The following is a 19254-nucleotide window of genomic DNA, read 5'->3' on the forward strand; positions in this document are numbered from 1 at the left end:
CAAAGAACAATTAGAAAACTCAGATAACAAGTAATATAAGAAATAGATTAAGAAAAAGCACTGACAACAATCATAAAATCACCAATGGGGATGCAACACTGAGCTTGACAACAGTTTGCGTCTCATTCCATATTAATGGGGAATTAAATAAGTCACTTGAGGCCTCATTCTTACTCATTTGGAGTGAGACTAACTGGTTATCAAGGTGTTGCATGGTGAAGGTCTCAGGTGTTCTCAGGTGACAACAGTTTGGCTCTGAATTATTAGAGTTTTTGAGATTTTTTAGAGTCATGTTGTAGAGACATGAGCAGAGACATGCACACAGGTCCTCTGTTTTAGAAAAGGGTCAAATATGTCCGTGAGTCAGTTTTAATCAAGTGCAGCTGATGACGCTGCCGCGCTCTGACAGGCGTCACCATGGCTCAGGTGCGACCTGTCGTGGTGTGTGCGGACGAGCGCGCGGTCAGTAACCCGTTAATCTGTGGGCGTGTCCTGTTTTATTCAAGGCGCAAACTCAACGTAAACCACTCCCAATCAGCTGTTTCCTCAAAGACCAGAAGAAAACTTTTCCTCCCCTCACACGCGCCAGTGTGACGGTGAACCGGTGGTGAACTGGACGCCACTGCGCGTTTCCTTTTGTTAGATCGAGATAGTCCAGCAACAGGTGGTGTCACGATGTCCTTTGCGGATCCGCAGTGGTGTCCCACCAGCGTCCAGGTAACGGTTCTCCAAGCCAGAGGCCTCAGGAGTAAGGGCAAAAGCGGCACCAACGATGCGTACGCGGTCATGCAAGTGGGCAAGGAGAAGTTCCAGACCTCGGTGGTGGAGAAGAGCGTGGCTCCGGTGTGGAAAGAGGAGGCGACTTTCGACCTGCCGCAGAGCGGAGGAGGAGGAAAGGGCACCCTGCATGTCCATGTTCTGCACCGGGCCTTGGTGGGTCCAGACAAACCGCTCGGACATGCTGTCGTCGACCTTCTGTGTCTCAGTGAAGACAAAACCCGCAACAAGACAGAGTAAGTGCATACAGCAGTAGCAGGATGCAGGGCTGCTGCAACTTGGGGACACTGGGGGGCCCCAGGCTGAAGGGACCTGGCCCCAAACATTTGCTCATTTTATTTTAAGATATGTGCATATGTTTCCACTATGTTTCCACGAAAAAAACAAATCTCTGTGGACGAGATGTCTTGAGCTAAGCAGGGTTAGAAAAATGTGGAGTAGTAAGGAGTGGAAAATGGCAGCGTATACTGTGGCGCACTAGTTTAAGTCGGTGTTTGAAAACTTCATACAACAGTACTTAAAAAAAAAAAAAAAGAATTGTCCCTTAATTGATTTTCATAGACACTGCAGGGGAGTAATTGCTGGCTCTGATATTGTGAAATTACAGAACAAAAGGGTGATAACTCTATTAGCAAGGGAATGTCATTTCTCTTCTCTTTCATTATTTCCACTTTTTTCTTCTGATGTGTGTGTACACACACACACACACACACACATACACAGAGCCATGCATCACAACACAGATCCACTCTGGTGGGTTTGACTTATGAATGCTGCCCACTCGCTCCACTGTGGCTTAAGGGATTTGTTCCCTTGGTTGCAGCCTTCAAGGATGCCAATCAGCATTACTTACCCTCAACTTTCGCTGGCTTAACTTGACCACGACACACATGCTTATATTTCCTTTCAGCGCCCAAGTGCACCCCCCCCAAAAGATCCCAGGAGGCTACTCTGAATTCCTATTGTTATTATGATTATTGTTCTTATTATACTGCAAGGGCACATGGCAAAATATGTTAAGTAGATAAATTAATTGAAGTAATTAAAATAAACTTTTGCTAAATCATTTTCACCCAACTTTTAACATGCTGCTCCCGTGGTGATTAAATCTGACATTTTAAGTAGGAAACAACGCATGATCAAAGAAAAGGTAGTCATCCTTTTTATTAAAAAAGAAAAAACCCCAAAAAACATTTAATAAAATGCAGTATTAATTATCCTGCCACTGTTTCATGGTTGTACTTTTCCAGCATTAGTCTCCAAACCATGTGAGTGGTATTAAATGAAAGCAGACGGCATACCAGGCTGTTTGTCTAACCACACACACACATTCCTCCTGATGTTTTTTCTTAAGTCAGTTTGCTGTCTTTTCATATTATTTGTACAATCCTGTCATTAAAACCAAGCAAACTGTGAAATCACTTTAAACAAAAAAAGAAAAAGCTTTTAAATGAGCAATTTCTTGAAATGCCATGTCCCTCTCACTCATCTGTCTTCTGCTCAGGTTTGTCTTGCGTCCAACTGTCTGACCTGAGACAAATCACCTGGCTGCGCGCTGCGTTATGAATCATGCATAGTTTTGGGGCTTGTGATGTGTACTCGTCTGACCACGTTTGCTCCTTTTTGGCGACTGCCACTCAAAACTCACACCTCTACTTTATTTCAGCACATGCATGGAGTTCATGTTGTTGTTGATGGGGTTATTTTTTGTCAGCAAACATGCCGGTGTTGAGTAAACGCTCTGTTTGTTTTCTGAGAGCTTTGTGGGAATGCACCTCCTGAGGTTTGAATCCCGCCCTAGCCTCGCATTCCTGACAGTCTTATCAATGACAAACACTGGTGGCATCAGGGACAGTTCACAAAGGTCTTCTTTTTTTCTTTTTTTTACCAGAGAGACCCACTGCGGCTGTGCTGCTGTACTTCACATGTCCCAAACTTTACTGTTTATGCTTCACTGTGTTTTCAAAATCTGGAGACATTATCCAACGTTCTGTCAAAACCCATTTCAATGGTCCTTTGTGTAACATTCAGGAGGAAACACTGTATGTGTTCCGAAGTCTGTTGCTTTACAGAGGCTGCCCTGATGGACAAGGCACAAAACCTTGTCCATTTAATGTTTTAATACTTTTAATACTGTAATTACGCGATGATTTGTGCTATCCAACGCTTTCTGAAAGTGGAGAAATTGCAAGTCAAAGTCGCAATTTCACTCGCGCTGTTGCAGGCGAATCAGTGTCTTTGTCACCAGAGAGGAGAGAGCTGGAAAAACACTTGTACATAGTTGCCATTTTTTGGCCTGTTTTTGGACATTTAAACAAAAACTCAAACAAAATGTTTTGTACTGTTTACATTTCAAATTTAACACACAAAATCTGGTGTTCATGTACAGTGTTTTTTTCTAAATAAAACGGTTATTTTAACATGAAGTAAATTGTAAATAACTGCCAGATACTAAAAATGAACAAATGCACTTTGTCACAGGATCATTTTTCTGGCCCTTTTTTTATGGTTAAGAAAGCAAAAAAAAAAAAAATGTCCAGACGGACATTTTTTGCACGTTGGAAAGGAAGGACTGAGTGAAGGAGCTATATTACAGTCTGCAGTCTTAATATTAGTAGTCACTAATTGTTACATCATTTTTAAATACATGCTGCTTGCAGAAGAAAACACACACATTTAAGCTGTTTTCAAATTTGACTTCTGGTCTAGTGAAATTAGATTTAGATGGAGCGAGGCATAATGTGACTTTAATTGTTTAAATTTGATGTTATTTGTTTCATTTTCTATGTACTCCAGTCAAAATTCCTTTCCACCAGAGGAAGCTTGCGTATCACTAGTGGTACACGAACCACAGTTTGAGAACCATGGCTCTCGCATTGTCATTGCTTAGTCAAAGTTTCTTTATTCCTGTGTTGCTCCGACTCCTTTTGTTCAGGCTTTCATTTTTCTTTTGGCTTCATGGACGTGGACCAATACAATCAGCCTCGGAAACTCTTGGTCTTTGGACATTATCAGTCCGCGCTTGCTTTCCTTGCTCAGCTCCTCTCCCACACATGCAGCTGTGTTTGTGTGATAAGGAAAGCTCGAGCCTTTCGGGGGCATTGTCTTATCAGCAGGTCAGGTTTAGCCAGGAAGGATGCGTTTTTGTGCAGAAGAGGGTAGGATACATTTACAAGATGTCAAGTAACACATTCTCCTCCTGGTTCTGTCTGTACAGCAGAGCAACATACTTTGTTCCATTCACACGGGTAGATTACGGCGTTGAAATGCATCATCGTTACCTAGGCATTCCTCCTCCTACATGCTGCTTACTACACCAACAGGCTCGAGCCGAAACACTTTTGCAACTTCCCTCCTGATTCAGTTGAAGTAGTTTCTTCTCTTTTTTTTTTTTTGATGGTGACTTCTGCAGGGAAGTGCGATGGTTGAGAAAGGCTTGTGAATTACAGCCTTTTAGTATAATTTACAATTAGTGTGTTATTTGTTGACAAATGACTATACTACACTCACTGGCTACTTTATTAGGTACAAAGGATGTCACACAGGATGTCACATGGGGTGTCACTGGATACTCTTCTTTCTTTCTTTTTCAGACCGTTCTCTGTAAACTTTAGAGTTGGTTATGTGTGAAAATCCCAGTAGATCTGAAATATTCAGACCAGCTCCAAAACCAGGCCACATTCACTATCACTTCCTCACCCTGTTTTGGGTCTCCATTCTGCTCGGTTTGGATCTCAACAGGTCATCTTGTCCATGGCTACACACTTAAATGTGTTGACTTGCTGCCTTGTGACTGGCTTACTAGATATTTATAATGACAAGTATTTTGAACAAGTTTAGCTTTTATGAAATGGCTAGTGAGTGGGCTAATCTCATGATAACAACACTCTACATATTATACAAATGGAACAATTTTAGAACCTCGAGTTATCAGACAAATAATACCAATCACTGAAGCGTATAAGAAACTTGACTAACAAGATTATACGTCCCTCAGAAATAAAGCACTACTTTTTTATAACATCCCCATCCTCTTCCCAAAATACTGTACATTTTTGGGTGTGTTTAACATTTGTTTTTACATTTTAAGCGTGGATAATAACACCAGAGATTGTGCAACACACATATCTTTCATTACTTTGTGCCAGAAGTTAAGATCGCACTGCTCGTGGGAAGAAGAATATGCACACTGTCTATGTTTACTTTATAGATAAAAGCACCGATTGTGGAGAGGTGCTTCTGCTGAAGGACAGATCATTTACTGTATCAAGGCCTGAAATGTGCGATGCACGTCAGCAGTAGAGAACTGTAGAGCAGTGACGGCATGTGTCTCACCCATTTCTTAAATTCCCTCCTTGGTTTGTTTGCGCTACACATCTGAAGCATTCCTGAGGGAAGAGCAGCAGCAGCAGCAGCAGCAGCAGCAGCAGCAGCAGGAGGAGGAGGAGGAGGGGGGGGATCTCAACATATCTGATTGAGGCTCACTAAGAAAAACACTGTATTTAGCAGTGTTTATTTAAGTAGTATAAATATATCAGGGGAAATGACATTAATACACACAATTATATTTAGATTTTTCACCCTTTTTTAAAAACAAACAAACAAACAAACCCATATCCAAGCTTAGTATTTTTTCTTATTATTATTTTTTAAATGAAAGATGCTGAGCCACAGCCATATGGCGGAAATGTTCTTTACACACACAGTCCCTTACTCATTTCCTCAGGAATTCAGATTTCAGATGGGGATGTTTGTTCAGTGGTGAGCTGACCTCAGATTTCTGCCCGATAGGCACTTTTTATGCTGACTCTTCCTTTTGGTCATTCTTTCAAATACTCGCTCGGAGACCCATCCATCAGCGCCGGACCGTGACACAGGTGCACAAGCAGCACCAAGTGGACACGGGCTTGTCTCAGTCTGTTTTTAGCCTTTTGTACATTTTCATTACAGTCATTACAGTTTAAGTTTAAGCATTTAAGATGCAGCTTTGAGATTCATAACGTTGCGTTCTTAATGTTAATACTGGTGTAGAAATGTGAGGTTGCACTGCACAAACATTCATAAATTGTCAACATGAGTGGCTGCTGCACACAGAGCAGTATTGAAAAAAGAGAAGAATCTTTCCTTCATGGTGAGTTTGTTGGTTGTGCTTAAATTATCACAGACTTTCCAAAAACATTGAAGTTGCTGTTGAGTCACTCTCTTTTTTTCTTTTTTTACCACAGCATTGATCATAGTTTCCACGAAGACACTAGGAGGACTGAACATTTATGTATGATTCTCAGTTTAGTTTTCCAAATGAAAACATTTGAAAAGATTCTCAGTTTGGTTTTGATCTAGTTTTTGACAAATATCTACACGCATATAGTAAGAATTTAAAACCATTTCTTAACTTTGGAATGTTTTCAGCATTCAAAGTTTTTCTGAAATTATGTTGGATAAGAATGGGACGGGTGAAATGTTGTTTTTGATGTTGGCCTTTTATAAGGTTATGAATAAATGATGGTGGATTGTCAGAGAGTTTCACATCATAAGGAATGTTATTAAACTGCACGTATGCGCTTTTGTTTTGTAGAATTTCATTAATTCAATACTGATGCCAAAAGGAAGTTTATGGATACGAATAGGTGTGATTATTTGTGTAAATTGTGAACATAAACAAAGATCCTAATAGGTAATTAGCACCTGGTAGCACCTAATTTATGTTTTTGCTGCTTTGACTGTGTCAATAATGAATTGTGTCTGACCCTAAAAAAGCCAGCATAGTAACAAGAAGTTAATGACACTATGCTACTGTGTTATTTCCTAAAAGCTTTGTTAGACAAATTGCACTGGTCTGTGGGTAAACGTCATCCTAATTGCATGTCTCTCTATTTTTCGACAGATGGTTTAAGTTACTGGACAAGACTGGCAAGGCAGACAAAGACAGAGGAGAGGTGCTTCTGGACATCCAGTTCATGAGGAACAACATGACTGCCAGCATGTTCGATCTCTCTGCTGCCGGCAAGTCCCGCTCCCGCTTGGGCAAGTTCAAGGACAAAGTGCGCGGCAAGAAAAAGGAGTCCGACGCTGTGTCTGGTGTGGTGCCGTCCTTCACTCAGGTCCTCACGGACAGTGAGGAGGAGGCAAACGACGAGGAAGCTGCGGGGAAGGACGAGAAGAAGAAGAAACATAAAATGAAGTCACTGTTTTCTTCCAAATCCAACCTGCAGAGAAACATGTCCCAGTCCATGTCTGTTCTGCCTGCCAAAACCTCCTCGTTAAGCAGGAGCCAATCGTCTGGTCTGAATGTGGATTCCTCTGAGGGTCAGAAACCGTTTTCATTGACTTAATTGCCTTCGTGCCATGCTGTCACACTGTTTGTAATTAAATGCATATTTTTCTTTTTCCTTCCAGGTAAAAAGAAGTTTAAGTTCAAGATACATAAACGCTTGAGCAGCTCGGATGGGAAAGATTCCTCCTCTGGAGTCCAAAAACACGGCGGGACTGCGGAGCAGAGCAACCTATGCATTAATGGCAGCCATGTTTACTGTGACGGATCAAACTTTAGTCTGTCCAGTTCAGGTCATGGATCCATGGAGGATGTCCCTGGAAGCTCCCCTCCATCTGTTAATTCACTTAAAGCAGTGACACAATATTCTCCTTGGACTGAAGAAGAGGAGGAGGAGGAAGAAACTGCTGAGGTAGAAAACATAATGGAGGATGTGGATGAGGAACAGATTAGCATGGAGAAGGAGAAGAATAGGGAAGAAGAAAGGATGAGGACGCAAGAAGAAGCACTAGAGAAGATGGCTGAGGAGACAAGGAGACGAGAGGAAGAAGAAATAAAGAGGATTGAAGAGGAAAAGGTTAGATGGGAGGAAGAGCGTGAGCGATTAGCAGAGGAAAAGAGAAGACTTAAGGAACAAGAAAGAAAGAGAATTGAGGAAGAAGAAGAAAGGCAAAGAGAGGAAAGGATGAAGAAGGAAGGGGAAAGAAGGAGACTTGAGGAGGAGCAACAATTGGCACAGGAGGCAAGAAGAAAAGAAGAAGAAAGACGAGCTGAGGAAGAGAAGGCTAGAAAGGAGGAAGAGGAAAGAGTTTTTAGGGAGGAAGAGAGGAGGAGACGAGAGGAAGAGGAGAAAGCTGTAAGAGAGGAAGAACGTGCACGATTAGCAGAGGAAAAGAGGAGACTGGAGAAACAAGAAAGAAAGAGAATTGAGGAAGAAGAAGAAAGGCAAAGAGAGGAAAGGATGAAGAAGGAAGGGGAAAGAAGGAGACTTGAGGAGGAGCGACAATTGGCACAGGAGGCGAGAAGAAAAGAAGAAGAAGAAGAAAGACGAGCTGAGGAAGAGAAGGTTAGAAAGGAGGAAGAGGAAAGAGTTTTTAGGGAGGAAGAGAGGAGGAGACGAGAGGAAGAGGAGAAAGCTATAAGAGAGGAAGAACAAGAACGTGCACGATTAGCAGAGGAAAAGGGGAGACTGGAGGAACAAGAAAGAAAGAGAATTGAGGAAGAAGAAAGGATTAGGATGGAGGAAGAACATCAGTTGGCAGAGGAAAGCAGGCGAATGGAAGAAATGAGAGCTGAGGAAGATCAAGTTAGGAGGGAGGAAGAGAGAAGGAGAAAAGAGGAAGAAGAAATGGTGAGAAGACAAGAAGAGGAAGCATGTGAGATGAAGAGGAAACTAGAGGAGGAAGAGAGGAGATGGCAGGAAGAACAGGAAAAGAATAGGAGAGAAGAGGAGAAAAGACTAGAGGAAGAGGAGAGGTCTCGGAAGGAAAGGGAAGAACATGAGAGATTGGTGAGAGAGGAGAAAGAAAGGCAGAGGATTGAGGCTGAAGAGCAAATTAAAAGGGAAGTAGAAGAAAGGACTAGGATGGAGGATGAGAGGAGGAGGGAAGAGCAGGAGAGGGTAAAGAGGGATGAGGAGCAGGAAAGGAGGAGAATTGAAGAGGAAAAAAGGCAAAGGGAGGAAGAAGAAAGGAGGAGACAAGAGGAAGAGGACAGGGTTAAGAAGGAAAATGAAGAATTTGAAAGATTGGCAGAAGAAAAGAGGAGAGTGGAAGAACAAGAGAGAAGACGGAAAGACGAGGAGAGAATTAGGAAGGAGGAGAGGAGAGAAGAGGAAGAAATGGAAAGATTGGCAGAAGAAAAGAGGAGACGAGAGGAACAAGAAGAGAAAATTCAAAGGGAGGAAGAGCAGAGGTTTAGGAGGGCGGAGAAAGAAGAGGAAGAGGCCAGGAAGTTAATAACGGATGCAGAAGAACCAAAAAACCAAAGCGAAACAAAACATGGACACAAGTCCACCATGGAGAAATCTGCAGTAGCAGCACAGAGCGCTGCTGACGTCACCTCCACTAACCCGTTTGATGAAAACCTCCCAAATAATCCCTTTGAAGATGTCCCACGTTCTCCTACTGCAGCTGACGGCAACACGGCCATGTCAAGTGTCCAACAGGGGTTAGTTTAAACCATCATTATTATGTTATGATTCACATAAGCAATGTATGGAGTCAAAATGACTGTGATATGTCACCAGTGATTCAAGGAAGGAAACCTATTACAGGTCCAGACAGTTTATTAACAACTTCAAAGTTATTTTGAAAAAAAGAGTGTGAGACTGTTCTTTATTCATAGTAAATACCTCAATAGCACTTGCACTAAATGCCAATATCATTATTCTAATTTGACCCACAAGACTATCAAAAACTAAACAAAGATACTTAAGACATCAGCTTATCTCACACTGTGTTCATTCTCAGAAATGGAAGTTGAAGCCCATGTTGAACGCACCTGTGGAAAAGAGTGAAGTCTGATGTTGCACAGTGAACAGTGATGCTGCATTACATTGTTAATGCAACACAATCTCAAAAAGAAGCAGTGAATCTTTCTGTCAGTGCATGATTAAAAAAATAATATAAGCGACAGCATCTGTACAGAAATGAATCTGGATATTAAAGTGGTGCTGTCTCACTTGTTTTGACAGTGAGCCATTCCACAACAGCAGTTGACACTTTCTCATTGTAATGCAACCTAAACTCGACTCTGTCACGTAAATTGCACAGGCCTGTGCTTGTTAGGGTCGGTGCAGACTGACTGAGGGAGTGGTTCATTAAAATCCAAATTATAGTGACGGTGGTGGATAGTTCACTGTTTTTTTTTAACTGAGGATACTTCTGCTTGTGTTTGTGTGGCGTGTTTTTGTTATGTGTAATTTATAATGCAAGGTTTAATGCACTTTATCTTTTTTAATTATTCTTCAACATCCTGGATTATGCAGTGAAGCACTTGCATCCTGTTTCCTCGTGAGAATAGTTTTGTTTTGATGGTAATTAACAATAAGAAAGCCAAAACATAATTTAGTCTCTGCTTTTTATTTTTTTCAGGTGTCAAATTGCAAATGAGAAGAACCTGATTAATGCTCAGCGGGAGAAGCGTCCAGCTCCTCCGCCTCCAGGAAGGAATATAGTTGAGAGTCGGAGGGAGCAGGATGTAGCTTTGCAGCATCTGGCACAAAATAACAAGCAGAGTAATGACAAAGATGTCAAGACTGCCAGTGTTCTCCCTCAGCGTTCGGTACAATTGATCGCTCCTCTGAGTCAGTCTCGCACAGACGCAAAGACCACTCAGAACTTAATACAAAGTAGCCCCACCAAAGGAACTGAAAGTGCAGGTAAACACGGTAAGCGCCTTGCACCGTCTCGACCTCGTTCTGCAGAGGAAGAGTCATCGTCTGAATCCAAAAGAGTCTCGTCTTCTCGTGGCAACATTTCCCAGGGAGGTGGCTCACAGACAAAACGAGTGCCTGTCGCCTGTGGCTTGAATCCATTTGAAGATGATGACGATGAGGTCACACTTCGAGATGATACACCAACCCCTGGTGACACAAGATCAACACAGCGGCCCCCACCTGTGTCCCGCGCTACTGATGAATCCAAAGTGAAATCTTCAAAAGTGACCCATGCTCCTCCCCCTCCGCCGACCATTTCAAGCACTTTAATTCATCCCAACACTGACAGTTGCCATGCTATGGATACTACAGTTGTGCCTGCACCCGATAAAGGTGCAAACCAAGCATGTGGCCCACAGCCAGAGGCCACACTCTCCGTTCAGAACACTTCACTGAAAGAGCCTTCTAGATCACAGAGCACTGCAGAGGTAACGGGAGTGAAGAAGGAAGCCCCTCCTACAAGTTCACGCAGGTGAGGCAGTTCAGTTCCTCGACAGAAAGGCAAACGGATAGTGCAACCAGCGCCGTCTTAAATTATAGATTACACACGTCTAGCTGCAGATTTCGTGGTGTGCTGTTATCATGCTGCACACAGTCTGCAATGATATTATGCACATTATGTTTTGTTTTCAGATTTGAAAACAACCTATGAGTAGCTCATTTCCTTTCACTCTCATCAAGGCAGTGCTTTTATTCTTCTCTGTGTTTGCAGGCTTCTACCTGTAAGGCCACTTAATCCTCTGGAACAAAAGTCTGTCTCCACCGCTCCAGGGGGTAAAAGTCACGAATCCGTTGGAATCTTTAGTGACGTTCAAGAGAAAACAAAGGTGTGTGTGTGTGTGTGTTTGTATATACATTACTGTCGTCTTAATCACACTTAAAGCACTTGTGTGTAACTTTTTAATGAATGAGGAGAGGGATAGAATGAGTGATGCACGATTTTATGTCACGAGTAAACAGGCAAAGCAGAAGAAGTGCACAGCGCGAGCAAAGCGAGCTGTGTTCATTGTGACACTATGACAGAAAACACCAAGAAGCATTCTGCTGCTAAAAAATAAAACACGGTAGTTCCGTGGGACGTCATAATTATAGTTTTTTTTCAAAATCACAACTTTAGTTTCTGGAGAATGGGATTATCTAATGTCTGTGTATGTTGTATATATGTGACCTGGAAGTGTTTTTGGGGAGTTCACTGGGAGCGATGGAGGCTCTCAGAGTAACTACTTGTAATTGTTAATACTTGTTCATGTAATTCAAATGGGATCAACGTGTTTATTTACTACACTGTTCCAACAGATAACGGCAGATTCGGGGCTTAAAGGGCCATATTCCCAGCTAACTCGAGAGGAACTTGTGTCCCTGCTGCAGAAACAGGAGAACCAGATGTCTGAGAGAGACAAAAAGATATCAGAGCTGGAACAATACATTGACAAATTGCTTGTACGTGTCATAGAAGAACAACCAAGCATCCTGATGTCCATGAACTCACTGAAGTAGGCTGTCTATGCTGATTCACAGCTCACACTTCTATTTCTGCTCCACCCAGTTAGTGAATAATTGAATAATCACAGTTCCAAAATTAGAACTTCACTGTAAAGCACTTGAGATGTTTTGAAAGATGTTGATGATTTTGAAATGTTTCTATGTGCTTGACTGACTTTGAAACTAATGAATTGTTTTTTAATAATTTTCATGTTGAGCACAAAATGATGTGTAAAAATAATCACTGATATGTTGGCTTGCTGTTTTTGTGTAAAGAGCCTTACTTTGCTGTAAAATAATCTTACTGCTCTTGTACTACTAAAGGTTTACATGATGCTAACCTAAAAAGCACTTTTAAAAAGCCTATAAAATGGTGTATTCTGAATCGGTCTTCTGCACTGAGGTTACTGCTATATGGAATTAAATATGCAAAATTAAATAAAATCAATGAAGAAAAGATAATAATAAAAAAATGAATGACTATTTTTTTTCAGGACAATCTAGATGTGTATCAGTGATGCATTTTTACTGAAAGGAGGACTAAATTATTAGTTTTTAGTAGTTCCAATACAATGTACCACACTGACTCCTTATTAATTGAATTTGAGATATGAGTTCTTCTGGCATTTTATGTGAATCAAATCCTGCTTTTTTCACTTGCACCTGCTACATTTCACCCATGTTTATTGACACAGGCCTATTTAAATAAGATAGGGGACACAAAAGAGGTGTATCCTGTTAGTGTTGGGTGAAAATAATACAATTAAATGTCGAAAAATAATTGTACATAAATATTGTTTTAGAATATCAGTATTTTAAAGAAATATTAGCACCAAAAAATATGTCAATGAGTTTGAGTTCATTGGATCACATGGAAGCTATTGAAAAATAGTGTTATTAATGTTCATATAGAATATAAAATGCAAAAGAAAATCCAATAATATAAGGAGATATGTCTTATTGATCCAATATGTGGCATTGCTTTGAGTCAGTGGGTCACATGACATGAAAGCTTAAGAAGTTAATGCTAATTGTACTTGATTCCATTGTAAGTCGCTTTGGATAAAAGCGTCTGCTAAATGACATGTAATGTAAAATGACATGTAATGTAATGTAATGTAATGCAATTCTCCTTCTCCTGTGGTGACATTCCCAACTGCATTAAGTGGAACCTTAGACGCTCTAAACCTTGTGCCGGCCCGGACACATTTAATTCGCGCACTTCAAACCAGGCGACATAACTGTTTTCATTGCGGTAGTTTCCTGTTGGTGATAACTTAGCTGAGCTAACTCTCGTGGCATCATTTATCAGGTTTGTTTAGAAAATGTCTCGCTCGGCTCTGAGCTGCCCGGGCTGCGGCTCGTCAAACATCATAGACGATGATTTGTATGCGCAGTCACAGCTGGTGTGTGTGGACTGTGGCGCCGTGGTGTCAGAAGGATCACTGGCTGACGAACACGTCGAAGGATCAGGTATGAACAGAACACAAGTGTTAAACAGGTGTCAATGCAACTAACGATTATTTTTTATTATCGATTAATCGAGTACTTGTTTGGACTGTAAAATGTCAGAAAATGTTGACCAGAACCTGGAATTGATAATGTTATCGAATGTCTTGTTTTGTCCACAAACCAAAATGAATCACTTTTGTCTTTGTTATATGAAGCAAAGACACCAGAAGATATTAACATTTAAGAAGCTGTAAAGATCAGAAAACTTGTTTTAATTATTGAAAAAACATAATTCCTAAATATCTACACTTTTGTTTTGGAATTATGTGTCATCTAAATGAAGTTATTGCAATATCAGATTATGGTGATATCATTTTCACAAAAAGGTGGACTTTTTCTGAACAGACTCAGTGCTCAGTGGCTCCCAGGTCATCTGAGTTTGAGACCTCAGGTGTAAATGCTCTTAAAAGCACAACATCTAATTTGTGAAACTGCTATATTTTTGGAAAACAAGTGGAGATAGAAGAGAGAGACCAGTAGTAGATGTACTGACAATAGGGCTAAATACTTGATTGGCATTTTATTGAAATTGAAACACAGCCTACTGCAATTTTCAAATCGTTGGAGGCGCAATAAAGCCAAAATTGTATTGTCTTGATCTATACACATCATATTCTACAAACTGAAGAGAACATCTATCACACAATAATCATTTTAAATGTGTTTTTTTATTGAAAATGAGAATAATGATGTAAAAATTGCCTTTCTGTCTGATATCACAATTCCTGTCAAAGTTATCACAATTAGATATGTATTCAAAATCGGACAGCCCTAACTGACAATATAATTACTTTAATGTTATAGATTGCAAAATATGGTGGTGGTCATTGTTTATAATAGTAATAACTACCCCCTGCCTCAGCTGAACTTGCAGAGCTTTCTTCAAGGGTGACTCGAGGTCCATATTTCAACTGTTCTCTTTCAACATTAATTTTGGTGTCTCACGACCTCACTCATGTTTCAGAGAACTGCTGCCTTCTCATCACAGACATAAAAAACAAAACACTGCTATTTTGAGCAGCACTTGGAGAGTCATGTGGATATGTGGTCTGAATCTGTGTTGTGTGAACTCATTCGACGATGGTTTGAATGAAACACAGTTGTTTTCATTGTTACATTGCAACTTTACACACCAAACTTAAGGTTATTCAAAATGCCCTCTGAATATATTATTTTTACAGTATCATCAGTGTAATCTTGGCTCATGATCATGTTTGCAGGAAATTAGTTTTCCTGCAGTAGGAAAACCAGGGATCAAAACTGTGCCCCACTTTCCTGTCTGTGCTAATTTGGATTAACACATTTGATCAGGGATATGCACTGTTTATGTTTTGACAGTGTTCTCCTCCAGGAGACAGGACATAATTATCCAAGACCTGCCTTGAGGTTTATATTATTTCTGTGTGTATATATCATTATACTGTGCTGTTTCATATTCCAAACAAATGTACAATAAATTAAATTATCACAGAGGCTGACCAACACCTAGTGAATATGGAAACTTCAAGAGGTTTGTGTGGCAACCCTGGAGCAAAAGAAAACTTGAATTGCATCACGTTGTCTGTTCCTGCTTCATAATAATAATAATAATAATGATGATAATAATAATAATAATAATAATAATAATAATGATGATGTTCTATGTTGGTGAATGGGATGAGTATTTATTTAATTAACAGCCGTACGACGACAAACTTTGCTTTGCTGTTCTTTGTTTCCTCAGTACTTGCTGTGCACAGTGTGACAGCCTTTCCCAGAAACACTGCATTCTTTTCTGGCTTGTTAAAGACTGTCAAAATATCTTACAACAGTAGGAGACGTCTTTGCTTTTTCCACCCACTAGTCCAGAACTTAAACTGATTTAGTTAAATCAGAAACCCGAATGCCTGAAAACCTGAAAATACCAAATGTTTGGAGTTTTCTTTTGAAATAACACTGATAATGAAGAACTCGCCATATTTAGTTCTCGTTACAAGGTTGTGTGGATAAATGTTTTTGAACTGTTTATGTATTGTAGCCTGACAAAAGCTGTTGACAATTCCATTTTTGCCTTTGCTGAATGTTTGTCTTTTCTCAGGCGTTAACTTCGTCCGAGCCACGACTTCAGCCAAAAAGCCGTGTCCAAACCTGATAAAAGGTAAGATCCTCTCACCACGGGGACTTTTGCCTAATAGATACATGGTTAGATACAACTCCTGCCACTGTATCCTTGTATATCTTTGATGAAATGTCTTTACAGGCCTGCAGCGTGTAAAAGTCATTTGTCAGACTCTCAGGGTCCACAGTGGAATTGAGAATCTCTCACAGTCTCATTACCAGCAGGCCTATCAGCATGACAGTTTCATCAATGTGAGCCTCCAAAAGAAAGACGTTCTCGCTGGTTGCTGTGTGCTCGTGAGCTGTCGACTGCTTAACTGGCCCATTACCATGGGAACCATCGGCTGCCTGGTGGATGCTGATCTGGAGATGGTGGGAGCCGTTTATAGAGAGATGGTCAAGATTCTCAACATTGTGGCTCCAATTATTAGCGTCACAGATGTGATGGAGGCCCACGTTCAGGAGTAAGTGAAGGACAGTCGTCTGAAAGTTGTCGCGATTGTAACCAACGTTCAAAATATTTTCTCATAGGGATGTAAGGAAATGTCCATTTGCTAAAATATTGCGATGTTGTTTGTCCTTGTCATGTTTCATCAGTTCTTTGTAAATATTCTCGACAGCAGTTTGTGTTGAAATGAAGCCTCTGATAAAAAAGAAATCCCAACATTATACCCTTGCTTATAGCATCCAATATATGGTATTGTTACACCTGCATTTGGATATATATTGTATCACCAGATTCTGGCCACTACAAGGAAGTGTTTTTTTTCTTTCCGCAAGGTATAAAATCAGTTCTCTTCATGTTCCTGAGGATCTGGCTGAGAACCCCAAAGACTTGACCAAACGAGCCGTAGCTCTGGTGGAGCTGGCAGCAGACACCTGGATTGTGACTGGCCGGAGGCCCATCCCCATCATGATGGCTGCAATCTATTTGGCTTGGCAGTCCTTGAAACCCACCAAGCAGCGACTCAAATTCTCCTTGGACAAATTCTGTCAGATTGCCAAAGTGAATAAGCATAGGCCAGCTATGAAGAGAATTGCCGAGATGAAGGGGGTGCTGTGTAAGCTGGGTAAGGAGATTCCCTGGGTCAGTGAAGCAGTTACTGCAGATAATATTGTTTTGCATGTGGCGGATGTTCTGCAGCACAGGTACACGCTGTTAAAGAGGGCACAGAGGAGCCATGAGAAAGCTCTGCTGGACAATTGTGAAGTCAGTTGTGGGGACTCTCAAACCGAGGACGGCGGAGCTCCCTCCCAGATCTCTGACTTTGTAAATGAAACTTCAAACTCATCCTCTGTGGAACAATGTGAACCACATTCTGAACAAGGAAACGGATGCGACAACACGTGCACAGTGTCTGATCCACACGGTGACAGTCAGAAAAGCCAAGGTCCTGCATCGAACTGGGGTAAGAGAGTGCTGTTTGCTCCCCCATGTGTGGTCAATGCTAAGAGGAGGAGAGCGGAGCAGCCAGAGCTGAAAGATGTCACCGGTGATGAAGAAATCTCCGACAGTGAAATCGACTCTTACATTCGCACTCCGAAAGAAGCGAGAGACTTTGCTCTGAATCAGAAGATGCTGTCTGTGTTGAAAAGTCAGAAATCATAGGAAATCAGTAGGGATGCACTGAAATGAAAATGCTTGACCGAAACACCGAAAGAAATGATTACGCCAATTCTGTGCCATTTGTTTTTTTTTAACTGTAATTTTGTTGTTATGGCTGGGACTGTGTGTAGTTACCTCATTGCAGTATATTAGTATATTATATTATAGATATATAGATTATTATTCATGCTTGAAAAAAATAATTCAATTAAGAATCTGTGAAATTATTTAGGTGCAGACAGACGGGCCTTTTTTTCTGCGCTGTGTGCTTTTCTGGCTTTTGTGCAGAGACTTTCCATCATGTGTTGCACCGTTTTCTCACAATTATTTGGAACGGTTTTATTGGTGTTCCAGACTGATCTTGGAAATACTCTAAGCGGGAATAGACAGGCACGTGCTGGCTGCAGTTTTTGCATGTGTCATCAACACAACATCCTGTTTTGGTTGTTTTGTTTCATGATTAAAGTCATGAGCTGAAAACTTTTCAGTGCATCCCTTTAAATCAGTTATGTAATTGAGACCGGTGGTTGCTACTTAAGTTGTTGATTATACTGTACACATCAAACATGTATTTTTAAGCCGAAATGCCTTTTTATATTTTCAGACTTTATTTATTTTGACAATAAAATGTTGTCCAAACCTTACTTATGCTATTGGTTTTTGACACACATTGTTTGAGGTAAAATTAGTTTAAAGTTGATATACTGTATGTGTAATATGTACAATTTCACATTTTAAAAGTTAAAAACTGCAATCCCCAGTTGAAAACTGTGTTCATGCACAAACCCGTACACATACATAACTGTCTCAACCTCTGTTTTTTTTTGTGTGTGTTTCTTTTAAATACACAATGAACCCGTTTGGTTCATTTAAACATATTGACAATAAATGGAGGTTGAGAGTGAAAGTGTATCTGCTTTAGAGCAGCACTGAAAAATTGAATACATTAAATAGTTACCAAGAAAATGTAAGGGGGGAAGATAGTGTTGGCTAACCTTGGCTTAAATTCCCTGTGCTGCTCACCTGTCAAGGAGACAAGTATCCACACCAGCATGTTTGCTGCAATCTGTAGTTGGCTTCCTCTCCTCTAAACACCCTGGGTTTTCTTCTGTGGTCGACAAGAAAAGGGGTAGCAAGGCTTTAAAGGTTAAACTTGGCTGAAGTTCCTCACGTTGCTCCACTGTCAACTTTCTCTCCACTTTCATCAATCTATATTTTTGAAGCATCTCCACTGCTGCCTGAGGTGTAAGGAGGTTTTTGGCTCCAGTAATCAGTATTTTCTACTTTAGCTGCGACTTTTCCTCACTATGATGGTGAAGTGCAATCGGCTGCATCATTGGGTGGTTTTCAAACTCAAAACGTAAACACAGTTTGCAGCCCACAAATGAAAATGTACTTTGTGAATATACTGGGAGCACCATTGCTGTCAGTGAAGCCAGTATATCAAAGATTCCTCAATCTCTGATGACACCTCATGGTCATTTGGCATTTATTTGTCACATTTCAGTTGACTAATTGGATACATCAAATATTTTTTTATTATTAAAATATCAGTAAAATATAAGAAAAGGGAATTAGTTTAGTCTGCAAAACATCCGTGCATGGTTTTGCTGAGTGTTTCACATTTTGGTAATGGTAAAGTTTTGTTGTAAATTGGTAGAATTCACTTTTAGTGCTGGTATTGTGAATACTGTCGTAGTTCATTTGGAGACAAGAATAGAGATGCATCTTTTGTTAATGCTTGCTAATCCACCTGCCAAGAAAAGGCTCATAATTCCAAGATTCAAATAAAAGCCTTTTGTTGTATTAATTGACCATGTGCCTTTTCAGGTATTCAGGAGCAAAGAAAAAATAGTGATTCCACTTAAAACCATTTTCAGTGTAGAAAAAACTCCCTGCATTTCTGCCGTACAATAAAACTGTAAAAGCCTCTGCAGAAAAGAGCAACGTTTGAAGTTGAAGTACATCTGTGGTTTCATCTTGTTTCCACGAATGCTAAGCTACTTTAAAGTAATTTGCTGCAGGTCACTGACCCTGACTTAATAAGAGCCAGACAGAACTGACATACTA

General features: G+C 40.6%; 2 protein-coding genes across 2 annotated transcripts; both read left to right on the top strand.

Moving 5' to 3' along the window:
- Positions 1–532: 532 nt before the first annotated feature.
- rab11fip1b (RAB11 family interacting protein 1 (class I) b) lies at positions 533–12413 on the top strand. The gene is made up of 6 exons (XM_044046055.1): positions 533–1013; positions 6662–7083; positions 7174–9217; positions 10144–10959; positions 11200–11314; positions 11784–12413. The coding sequence occupies exons 1-6, from the start codon at positions 676–678 to the stop codon at positions 11982–11984; spliced, it is 3936 nt and encodes a 1311-aa protein (XP_043901990.1). The 5' UTR covers positions 533–675; the 3' UTR covers positions 11985–12413.
- Positions 12414–13196: 783 nt separating this feature from the next.
- brf2 (BRF2 RNA polymerase III transcription initiation factor subunit) lies at positions 13197–17828 on the top strand. The gene is made up of 4 exons (XM_044046077.1): positions 13197–13442; positions 15559–15618; positions 15721–16042; positions 16359–17828. The coding sequence occupies exons 1-4, from the start codon at positions 13295–13297 to the stop codon at positions 17185–17187; spliced, it is 1359 nt and encodes a 452-aa protein (XP_043902012.1). The 5' UTR covers positions 13197–13294; the 3' UTR covers positions 17188–17828.
- Positions 17829–19254: the final 1426 nt, after the last annotated feature.

This window comes from Solea senegalensis, linkage group LG15 (assembly GCF_019176455.1).
Source record: "Solea senegalensis isolate Sse05_10M linkage group LG15, IFAPA_SoseM_1, whole genome shotgun sequence".
NCBI lineage: Eukaryota > Metazoa > Chordata > Actinopteri > Pleuronectiformes > Soleidae > Solea > Solea senegalensis.